This window comes from Lethenteron reissneri, chromosome 50 (genome assembly GCF_015708825.2).
Source record: "Lethenteron reissneri isolate LAM-NWPU_2019-01 chromosome 50, ASM1570882v1, whole genome shotgun sequence".
NCBI classification, from domain to species: Eukaryota; Metazoa; Chordata; class Hyperoartia; order Petromyzontiformes; family Petromyzontidae; genus Lethenteron; species Lethenteron reissneri.
The window spans coordinates 2,856,026-2,867,269 of NC_083828.1; the positions used below are offsets into that span (position 1 = coordinate 2,856,026).

The 11,244-nt window shown below is 47.5% G+C and overlaps 1 protein-coding gene across 1 annotated transcript; it reads left to right on the forward strand.

Annotated features, from left to right (window-relative positions):
- The first annotated feature begins 855 nt into the window (after window positions 1-855).
- LOC133355045 (guanidinoacetate N-methyltransferase-like) lies at window positions 856-9,696 on the forward strand. The gene is made up of 6 exons (XM_061572303.1): window positions 856-1,195; window positions 3,639-3,784; window positions 4,822-4,885; window positions 7,131-7,198; window positions 8,203-8,313; window positions 8,715-9,696. The coding sequence occupies exons 1-6, from the start codon at window positions 1,012-1,014 to the stop codon at window positions 8,853-8,855; spliced, it is 714 nt and encodes a 237-aa protein (XP_061428287.1). The 5' UTR covers window positions 856-1,011; the 3' UTR covers window positions 8,856-9,696.
- The last annotated feature ends 1,548 nt before the right edge of the window (window positions 9,697-11,244 follow it).

The following is an 11,244-nucleotide window of genomic DNA, read 5'->3' on the forward strand; positions in this document are numbered from 1 at the left end:
CTTTTACTGTTCTAAGACGGTCATCCGCCACGGAGACGGAGCAATTAAATCAGTTTGCCTGCAGGAGCTGCGTGGATGGTTCACACCGCAGAATCGTGAGATGTGGTAGCGGCTTGGAGAGGCCTTCATCCAGCAGTGGATTGAGCATGGTCGATTCTAGTGCAATTGTGTTCTTCTCTATGCTGCCCAACATCTCGCCCGAGACTCTTGCAAACTCAACTTTCGCTCCACCTTTTGAGTTCTCATTTGGTTAAACAAACTTTTCGTTGGTAGCTTACTCTGCCATAATTGCAACGTTGTGACTTCAACCAACGTTTGTATAATTTATGCAGGAAATGAGTTGCACTTGATTTGCGTCTTAAAACGCAAGGAGGCATATAAATAATTTTATTCATGAAAACTCGGTCGGGACAACATTATCTGGTAGTGCACACAATCATTGTTAAGTAACTCGTTACAATTACAAATACGCAATCCCAAATCGTGCCACGTTGAGACTTTTTTTCATCCAGAAGTGGATAGATCATGATCATACTGCAGCTTTCACAACAAAATATATCTCCGTCTTCCTTGATACACAAGTAATCTGATGAACGTGGAGAAAATGCCAAGCACAATATTCTGTAGTAGTAGTAATAATAATAATGTACACGTTTGCCCTTCGAACCGAGATGAGTGCTTTATGCTGACACTCGACTCCTGCACATATTATTGACTTGGGGGTGGGAGGTCTTGCATGGCGTGCGCTGGTAGGCCCGTAACCTTATAGAGTCGTGGGGTGGGGTCAGAGCTATTTATACAGGGTGGGGGTGGGGTGCCACATTCCCGGTCCCTTTAAAATCTTCGCACAGCTGCTGAATCGGTCTCTTCGTCCCGAGCAGGCCACGTTGTTCCTCCCTTCGTCTCCCCCCCAACAAGCTCCCCTCCCCTCCACCCACGACACCCAGAGCCGATTCACCATCCCGCAGCCGAGCGGCACACACCGCTCGATCCCCACATGTGCACGCGGCGATGATGGCCACTGAAGCCGATCCTCGGATTTTCACGGATGGAGAGAACTGCAAGTCGTCGTGGCGAGATGCGGGTGCTGATTACGATGAGACAGACACACATCTGGAGATCATGGGAAAACCCGTCATGGAGCGATGGGAGACCCCATACATGCACAAGCTGGCCTCCGTCGCCAGCTCCAAAGGTACATTTTTCACGCTGGAGAAAGGCTTCTCTGTCCCCTCTCCCCCCCTACTTACGAACGAGTTAGGTTCCAGAGGCCTGTTCGTAATTCGATTTGTTCGTAAGTCCAACTTTATTTGGCTCTTGTCGATTCCAAATACGGTGTACGGCATAGACACCAAATACGGGGAATGGCTTTAAAAGTTGTATAACCTCCTGTAGATGTAGGTGCCACTGGTTCTTCATGCTCTGCAGATGTAGATGCCACTGGTTCTTCACGTTCTGTGGATGTAGATGCCACTGGTTCTTCGCGTTCTGTAGATGCCAATGGTTATTCATGCTCTGCAGATGTAGATGCCATTGGTTCTTCACGTTGCGTAGATGTAGATGCCACTGGTTCTTCATACTCTGCAGATGTCACTGGTTCTTCATGCTCTGCAGATGTAGATGCCACTGGTTCTTCACGTTCTGCAGATGTAGATGCCACTGGTTCTTCACGTTCTGTAGATGTAGATGCCACTGGTTCTTCACGTTCTGCAGATGTAGATGCCACTGGTTCATCACGTTCTGCAGATGTAGATGCCACTGGTTCTTCACGTTCTGTAGATGTAGATACCACTGGTTCTTCACGTTCTGCAGATGTCGATGCCACTGGTTATTCACGTTCTGTAGATGTAGATGCCACTGGTTCTTCACGTTCTGTAGATGTAGATGCCACTGGTTCTTCGCGTTCTGCAGATGTAGATGCCACTGGTTCTTCACGTTCTGCAGATGTAGATGCCACTGGTTCTTCACGTTCTGTAGATGTAGATGCCACTGGTTCTTCACGTTCTGCAGATGTAGATGCCACTGGTTCTTCACGTTCTGCAGATGTAGATGCCACTGGTTCTTCACGTTCTGCAGATGTAGATGCCACTGGTTCTTCACGTTCTGTAGATGTAGATGCCACTGGTTCTTCACGTTCTGTAGATGTAGATGCCATCACCGCCATCTATTGCGCGGCGGTTGAACTTACGACTCTCGGTCCGAACAGCCAGCTGGACATACGGACAAGTTTGTGCGTATCTCTGAAAGTTCGTAAGTCGAATGTCCGGTAAGTGGAGGAGTCCCTGTAGTCTGATGGAATGCATCGTATTCTGATTCGTGCGGAGACAGAGAAGCAGAGCTGTGCGTACGTGCGATGAGTGTCCATCTGTCACCGCTGAGTGATGGACACACGTGCCTTGCGTGTTCCTCAATAGTGAAGGCCGTCGTGGGGGTGCGTCTGTGCGCTTGCCAGAGTCCGATGCCCCCTCTCGGCCAACTGTTATGAATAACCGAACTGGTCATGCGATTCTTCTAGGTAGACTCAGCCTTAAATCACTACCTGGTGGGGGGTATATAACAAATATGCACTGGGGAGACAAAGGCGGCCGGCCTCCAAAGGTGCTTACTAACAACACTAGGGCCTACGAAAAACTAAAAGGGCCAACGCAAAACAAATATGTTGAGCGCGTTTTTTTTGTTGTTGTTTGATTTAAAAAAAATGTAACCAGGATATATTTCTTGAGTTAATATATTTATACATAGCAAGGATAAGCGCAGTGTGTGTACAAAGAGGCAGAGTCGTGTCAATCGTTTTTTTCCCATAAGGCGAGAGAGAAATGAACACCGGCGATTAACTTTTCGAGATTTTTTTTATTGCAAAATGAGCAAGAACATCTTTAAATGGTGTTAATCGCACAACCTCATTCTCAACGGAGAGCAGTACAAGGGAAGACAAGGCGGCGGCATTGTGGTCCTGTGGTTGATCGGAGACAGCTTTTTTTTAAAAAAAATCGGCTTTAGTGAGTGACAGCGACGGCAGTAGTAACATGGGGCAGCAGTAACCATCTGCAGAAAGTTATCACCGACGGCCTACGAAACAGAAGTGCCCAGGGGCCTACAAGCACCTTAATCGGGCCCTGCACAGCACCCCACAAATGTTGGGGCCACTCGCCACCTTGCAAGTTGTTGTTTTTCTGGGACGTGGGAACGCTGGCGCGATGACCCGAGCCCGTGTGACCTGCGAGCCGTCGCCACAGACGCTGCCAGCCGGCACACTCCATGTCAGTCACAAAGATCACTCCCAAGTCGGTACACACAGAATGTTGTCTCGTTCAGTGGCCTCTAATTCTCGGGCTCAAAGTTAAAAAGTAGAAAGTCAACGCAGTGGTGTGTGCGCCGTTTCCTGTTCGCAGACCTGCGGAGAGCCACTGGGGGAAATTCCACATTCCTATTGCAGGGGGTGGGTCTGTCCATGGGAAGATCGCTGTTGAATTATGCACCAAGTGGTACATCTCATTTAATCGACCCCGGCGGGAGGGATGATGGGCCGAGTCAACCCACAACCGGGATTTGAATTCGCAATCTTCGGGCTGTGAGTCTCTCGCTGTCTCCTGCCGAGCGTGACCGTGCCGGCTATCCGGTGGTTATTCTGTCGGCAGGCGGACGGGTTCTGGAGATCGGCTTTGGCATGGCTATCGCGGCCACCAAGGTAGAGGAGAGCGACATCACGGAGCACTGGATCATCGAGTGCAACGATGGCGTCTTCCAGCGCCTGCAGCAGTGGGCGACGAAGCAGCCGCACAAGGTGAGTGCCCCCCGGCGGAAAAAGGGGGGGGGGGGGGGGGTCAATGTACAGGGAGTCCTCTACTTACGAACGAGTTTGGTTCCAGAGGTCTGTTCGTAAGTCGATTCATTCCTAAGTCCAACTGTACTGCTGTCGATTCCAAATATGTTGATGGCTTTGAAAGCTGGATAATCTCCTGTAGGTGCCACTGGTTCTTCACGTTCTACAAATGTAGAGATGCCACTGGTTCTTCACGTTCTACGAATGTAGAGATGCCACTGGTTCTTCACGTTCTACAAATGTAGATGCCACCGCCGCCATCTACTGGACGGCGGTTGAACTTACGACTCTCGATACGAACAGGCAATTGGACATACTGACAAGTTTGTTCGTATCTCTGAAAGTTCGTAAGTCGAATGTTCGGTAAGTGCAGGAGTTGGTGGGGGGGGGGATAGGATCAATTGCCCCTTCTTATTCTTAGGTTTTTTCGGTAAAGTCACGTAGGTAAAAAATCTAAATAAATAAAAGTTAAATAAAAATAAAATAAAAATCACGACGTTTCGGAGGCAACACAAGCTTCCGTCTTCAGGTGGAACCGTCGTGTGCTGTGACGGTTCCACCTGAAGACGGAAGCTTGTGTTGCCTCCGAAACGTCGTGATTTTTATTTTATTTTTATTTTACTTTTATTAATTTTGATTTTTTACCTACGTGACTTTACCGAAAAAACCTAAGAATATGAATACTTGCAGTCACGAAAGCTTCAAATCTAGAATTAATGCCCCTTAGTTTTATTCGGCTCTGAGTGCCGAGTTGACAACAGCTGCCTCCCTGTGACAGGAGGCGCTCGAGTGGGCTGGCGGTTTGTGAGAATCTCACTTACGTGTGAAGCCAAGTTATTCTTAGCTCACACGTGGCGCCTTTCTGGCACAAATCAGCCACCCAAAGCGCCATTGCATCATTGAACATTAAAAAAAACTTATTCTATACGGTTACAAAATGAAAAGCAAGTTGTGTAAGCATCCCTGCCAGCGCGTGACCTGTCGCTTGCTTACCGCAGATCGTGCCACTGAAGGGGCTGTGGGAGGATGTTGTGCCAACGCTGCCGAAAGGACACTTTGATGGTAAGCACGGCACTTGTTGGCTGTTCGTGCATGGAACATTCTGATAAACCGCCATAATTCTGTCACCAGTCACTTCACGACATGATTGGTACTTTTCTTGTTGGTGCATTCTGTCTCATTCATGAATCAGAATATGTATTTGGAAATGGAGGAATCCGATAAGCTATAAATCTCTACTTCACAGATGTTTAGTAGGGGTGAGTCACAACGTTACAGGAACAAACAATACAAAAACACGATGTGAGTTGCCTACGTATAGGAAATGTAAGCATATCACAAAAACATACAAACAAAACTAAACTATTTTATTTTACCAGGTAAAGCCCACCGAGCTATTCGCTTCTTCTTTCAGAAGTGACCTGGCCACAAATGATAGCTCAACGAAGTGGCTTATCATATACATCTTCAAATACTTGTTATCATCATTCATAAACCCGAGCTGTAGTCTCACTGTTATAGCCCTCCAACTGCATGCCAGTTTCTGTGCAGATTTCCAAACATGCGGTTAGCAAGAGAACCCCCATGGCCATGCATAGCCTTGAGAAATTAACTTCTGACCCATCTGCAAACTGAAAACGCTGCGAAATGTGTAACGACTAAACACGTAATTTTGCGTTCTTGCAGAATTACAATTTGCTGCACGCACTTTTACCTCGAGTACATACCATAGCTACAATGTCAACACAGATTACTTATCTTTTATTTAAGTTAAAGATATGCCCTTACTTTGCCCGGTAATGTATTAACTTCCTGCATTGATGAAACGCGGGGTCATATGACCCCGAGTCCTGCTGTTATCTACTCAGAATCGGTACAAAGTTACATTTTACATTTCAAGAGATCACAGCGGAGATCACAGCCGCCTCCACTTGTGTCCAACAGCGTGCGTGGTGCAGCCATCAACCGCATCAGGACATCAACAAGCCGACGTTCACATCTCATTTATGCAGGGCCAGATTAAGGTTATTGTAGGCCCCTAGGCACTTCTGTTTCGCGGGCGTTTCGGTGATAACTTTCTCGAGTTGTCTTCTTGGTTCTTTCGGTAAAGTCACATAGAAGGAAAATAATAAAATAATAAAAATAAAACATAATTAAATAATTCTCACGACGTTTCGGCCACAATGCAAGCAGCCGTCATCAGGTGGAGAACAGGTCTGTCGAGAAGGCAGAGTCTGTTCTCCACTTGCTGCTTGCGTTGTGGCCGAAACGTTGTGAGAATTATTTTATTATGTTTTATTTTTATTATTTTATTATTTTCCTTCTACGTGACTTTACCGAAAGAACCAAGAAGATGAATCCCTGCAGTCACGAAAGCTTTAAATCGAAATTTCTCGAGTTGGTTACTGCTGCCTCATATTGCTACTACCGCCGCTGTCACTCGCTAAAGTCGATTAAAAAAAGCTGCCTCCGATCAACCACTGGACAACAACGCCGCCTTGTCTTCCCTTGCATTGCTCTCTGTTGAGAATGAGGTGTTCATTTCTCTCTCGCCTTATGAGAAAAAAAGATTGACACTGCCTCTTTGTAGACACACTTATACTTGCTATATCAATATATTTATTCAAGAAGATGTCTTGGTTACATTTTTGTTAAAATATTTCAACAAAAAACATGGTAACATATTTTTTCCTAGGCCCTTTAGTTTCCGTAGGCCCCAGCAGTGGTAATTGTGGTCATGCAACACAAACTATGGACAATATATCATGCGATCTCCTTTGCCAGTAGACCAGAGGACGCCGTTTAAGACGAGGCTCAAAAGAAAGCTGTCTCTGGTGTGGACCAATCAGTTTCAAGGACAATGCATATATTATCAGAGTATTTTTTTTTGCATTTTGACCACAAGCATTGTGGTTAATGCAGACATGATTCCTTGTAAAAGGTTTCAGTTTGGTGTTTTATCATCTTAACACTTGTTTTGTTGCCAGAAAAAGGGGAAAACCCTATTATCACATGGACAATATAGTGAACCAGTGTAGTCTGTACTCCCTCACTGGAGGAGGAATGGCAGACCTTGGCATTTCCTGAACATATTGCTGCCGTATGCAAGAAGAGATAGTGACGGTATAAACGACAGCATGCGCGTTGTGATCCTATAACCAACTGTGCATGTGAGAATGGAATTACAAGTACCTTAATCTCCAGAAAATTACACAAATCTGATCTCACACACACAGTTGCTGGATTACAAGATGGTGACGTATCATTGGCTGGCCTTGTGACTTTATCCGCCTTTGTATTGTTCCAGGGATTCTGTACGATACCTACCCACTCTCCGAGGCGACCTGGCACACGCATCAGTTTGACTTCATTAAGGTAAATGTTTAAAATGCGACGACTACAAAGAATAAAATAACAGCGGCTTCTATTAACCTCATGAAGCCTCACTGAGCCTCGGCACTATTTTTTACAGGGGGGGGGGGTCCTGCATCGGGATGTTTGGTATGTGGCAGGAAACTGTTGAGTGCCCAGAAAAAAAACTCCACGTAAAGGAGAGGGCAACGTTCAGAGCTCCGCACAGATGGGCCCATCAATCCGTTGCTGTCATACCATCTCTCGACCAGACCACCTCGCAGCATACGCTTTGTTTTACGAATAAATCCATTCTACTCGTAAAACACATTAAGAGACTTGTGCAGGCAAGTCGTGTGTAAACACAAACCAACAAAAACCCCATACATGAATCATTACCGTTGCCTTTAGAATAGCTACAGTCAGCTAACATTTCAGGCAATCTAGAATCAATGGCCTCTCGTTCGAGCAGAGGGCAGAGGTCACTGTGCGGCCATCGCGCGGGAAAGTGTGTGTGTCAGCTGCAAAGGGCTTCTACCCCTCTGCTCTCAAGGCCTTTTCACCACCAAAAAATAAACAGGCCACACCACCTGCCCACGAAACCCAGAAAGGTGAAACCGGTCCAGAATTTGCCCGCTTCAAAAAATGCTGCTGGAAACGTACGGCCCTGAAATCTTTATCTGCCAGTCGGCTGAGTTCGTCAACCCATAGCATCTGGGTCTATCCCATGACGTGGCAGGGAGCCGTCTACGCTTCAACGGAAGGCCTCAGATCGCATCCCTGATTAAAATTAATATCGTCAGCAGCAATCGTGCCAGCAACTTCGTGATTCGAGTTTCGTGTCCGCCACCTTATCCGTAGACCAAAACCCCGGACATATTTCCCGGTTAGCTCAAGTTCATTGAAGCGTTGCAGCCTCCCGCGATGAAGATTATTCAACACAATTCTGTAAGATCTCAGTGACAAATCCTTGCCTGTCTCTGCGTGTTGGCTCTGATGTTACCGGCGGTGTCTCTTTGCTGCGGCAGGGTTACGCCTACGACCTCCTCAAGCCTGGCGGCGTGCTCACCTACTGCAACCTCACGTCGTGGGGCGAGCTCATGAAGAACAAGTTCACCGACATTGAGAAGATGTTTCAGGTGGATGGCTGCAACGTGCATCATCCCATGATTTTGATGTCACTTTCTCATTGATATTTTATATTCTCTTCATCGCTTATTTTTGCCATTTCGTACATGGAACATCCTACAGGGTCGTCCAGATGTCCTGTGACCCCCAATTAATTGACCCCTTGCATTTTTCCCCTTTGCATATTGATTCCTGTTTTAAACGAACCTTTAAAAAAACAACACCATTTCGAGAATACAATGTGGGGTACCCAAGACATCTGGACCACCCTGTACATTAGCCAATAGATTTAAATAGTTTTTTTTTATCGATGAGGAAATATGCATGATACAGTATACGGCTGTCAAGGATACAATGTGTCGAGGCCATAACGAAGCCTGCACTAACACGGCTTGTCTGTGGGTCCGCACAGGAGACACAGGTGCCTCAGCTCGTGGAGGCGAAGTTCAGGAAGGAGGACATCAGCGTGGAGGTCATGGACTTGGTGCCACCCTCCGACTGCAGATACTACTCCCACACCAAGATGATCGCCCCCACCATCATCAAGCACTAAGCGGCACGCACGCACGCACTGGGGAATGGCAGCAAACGCTGTCTTCGTTTATCTTCCAGATTCACCACTTGCACCACCACTGTGCTTCATCGGGGGCACGTTTTACCGATTGTTTCTACTGGTAAATCCGAGCTGAGCCAACACGGCGTTCTCATGGCACAGTTCGTTTTTCCACTCGCTATTTGCCAAGCCGAGCCAAAACCAAGCCGCGACAACGCTGCTGGCCTTTCTAGGCAAGCGGGGCCAGGGATCATTAAGCGGGGGCTTCGCGTGTTGTGTTGGTACGCTGTGAGTACGCAGCATTTTACCACGTCATCTACCGTGCACAGTCCCACTTATAAATATATTCAACTGGTGGTGTACTACTTTGGCAGTGGTGCACAAGCGCAGATAATAATAACAACTGACATTCATCAGCAACACTGTGACCCTAAAAGAAATGCTGCTTCTTCATCGCACTTAGGCCAGAGAGGAGAGCGAGTGGATACACAAGTTGGACTGCGCTTTGCATCATTGTGCTAAACTAGTTCACTGTGTGGTAGTGTCAGCGAGACACGGCTCGGCTTTTGCAGTGGAAAAAAACTACTCGGCCAGGCTGGATTGGTGCGGTTTGGTTGTACGGAAGAAAAGAGGAACAAAATGCAACTAATCCTGTCAATTATTGTACTGTAATTAGTACAGTAGTTTTTTTTTTTAACGAAATTCAGCAAAACACTGCTGTTTTTCAAGGGGCTTCTGTATAGATATGCGGGTCATTTTACCACGTGACTCCTCCGGTTTCCTGTTTCAAAATGATGTTTGATGCCTGCGGATGATGAATAAATAAAACGGTAAAGGTGCAGCCCTGCAATTGCTTGCTCATGCCACTGCTGGTGGAAGGGGTCTCCACGAGAGGGGGAGCTCCAGAGAGCTCTCTCCAGAGGGTGCATCTGAACCAAATCTTCGATGCTGGACCGGCATCTTGGAAGAGGTGTGGAGTACCCACACTTTACACCGCCGCATGCGGCCTGCCCGACCGAGGGTTGATGAACCCGTTTATACTGCCAGGTTAGGGGGTCGGCAACCTCTGGCCTCCAGAGCCGCATGCGGCTTCCTCAATCATTGCGGCTCCTGTAATGTAAATTGTTTTTGGTTTCACCGAATTTGAAAAAAATGGCTATTCTTGTTATTTTGGCTGCCGGTACCCCCTGTGCGAGATGGAACGCAGGCGGGGGGGGGGGGTGTGGAGGGGATGAAGGAAACCTCAGCATTGTCTCAAATGCCGTGCCAGCAGTGCCGGATTAAGCTCGTGCGGAGCCTGTAGCATATGTTGTAATGGGGCCCTAAATAAAAAGAAACACGTAAATATTAAAACACAATCTTTTTTTTTATTTGCATAGTCAAATAATTATATTTTTTCATTTGCTATACAGCCACATAATACGACAAATCGCTAACCTTAAACACCCAGTCGTTCATAAAAGCTTGAAGGCGGTATAGTACTATGATAATAGAGCAAGTGCAGAATCACTGAACCGGAATTGATAGCTTGAAAGTGCGGGGCCCGTAGCTACTTGTGTAGCTGCTGTTGCTACGAGGATAATTAATCCGGCACTGCGTGCCAGGGATCCAACCGAGGTCCTCTGGATTGGAAGTCCAGCGTGCTTGACCATTTCATCCAACGATTAATGCAGGACATTCCCACCACGTGGTTATTCTGTGATTACTCAAGACCAAGGGGTCGGCGACTTTTCAAAGAAGGACAGACATTTTTTTGTCTTTGGGGCCGTCCATAAATGACGTCACGTGATTTTGGACGATTTTTGCCCTCCCCCCTTCGTCGCACGGCGTCACACATCGTTACAAATGTCTGACCCCCCCCCCCTAGGTGCGTGACGTCATTTATGGACGGCCCGTTACGCGATCTAGCCCAAAAACCTCTATTATGGACCTGGAGAAAAATCCACGCGACCACGGGGAGAGAGAGACGCCACAAACTCCAAATAGACAGCAGCAGGCGTCAGCGTAGAAATAAAATCCACGACCTACTGCGTACCAGGCGAGGTAGTCAACATCTCGCCACTGCAGCGTCCCATATATAGAGAGTGTGAGGTTCCCCCCGCCCGGGGCTCCCTGCAGTGGAGGCCTCAGTGACTCGTAAGGAGCCGCACGTGGCTCCTCGAGAAAGCTGCAAACAACAACAAAGACCCCCGTATAGCCTTTACATACTCTAGGGGCAAGTGCTGTTAGCGAGCACCTATGAAGGCCGGCACGGCACACGAGGGGGTGGGTGGCCAGCACCACGCCCGACCGCCTTCGTCTCCCCAGCGGCGATGTTTACACGCACGCGCACACCGCACCGGGTACTCATTTTTTGTTCTTTACGCTGAGTCGACCTAGAGGAGGGCCC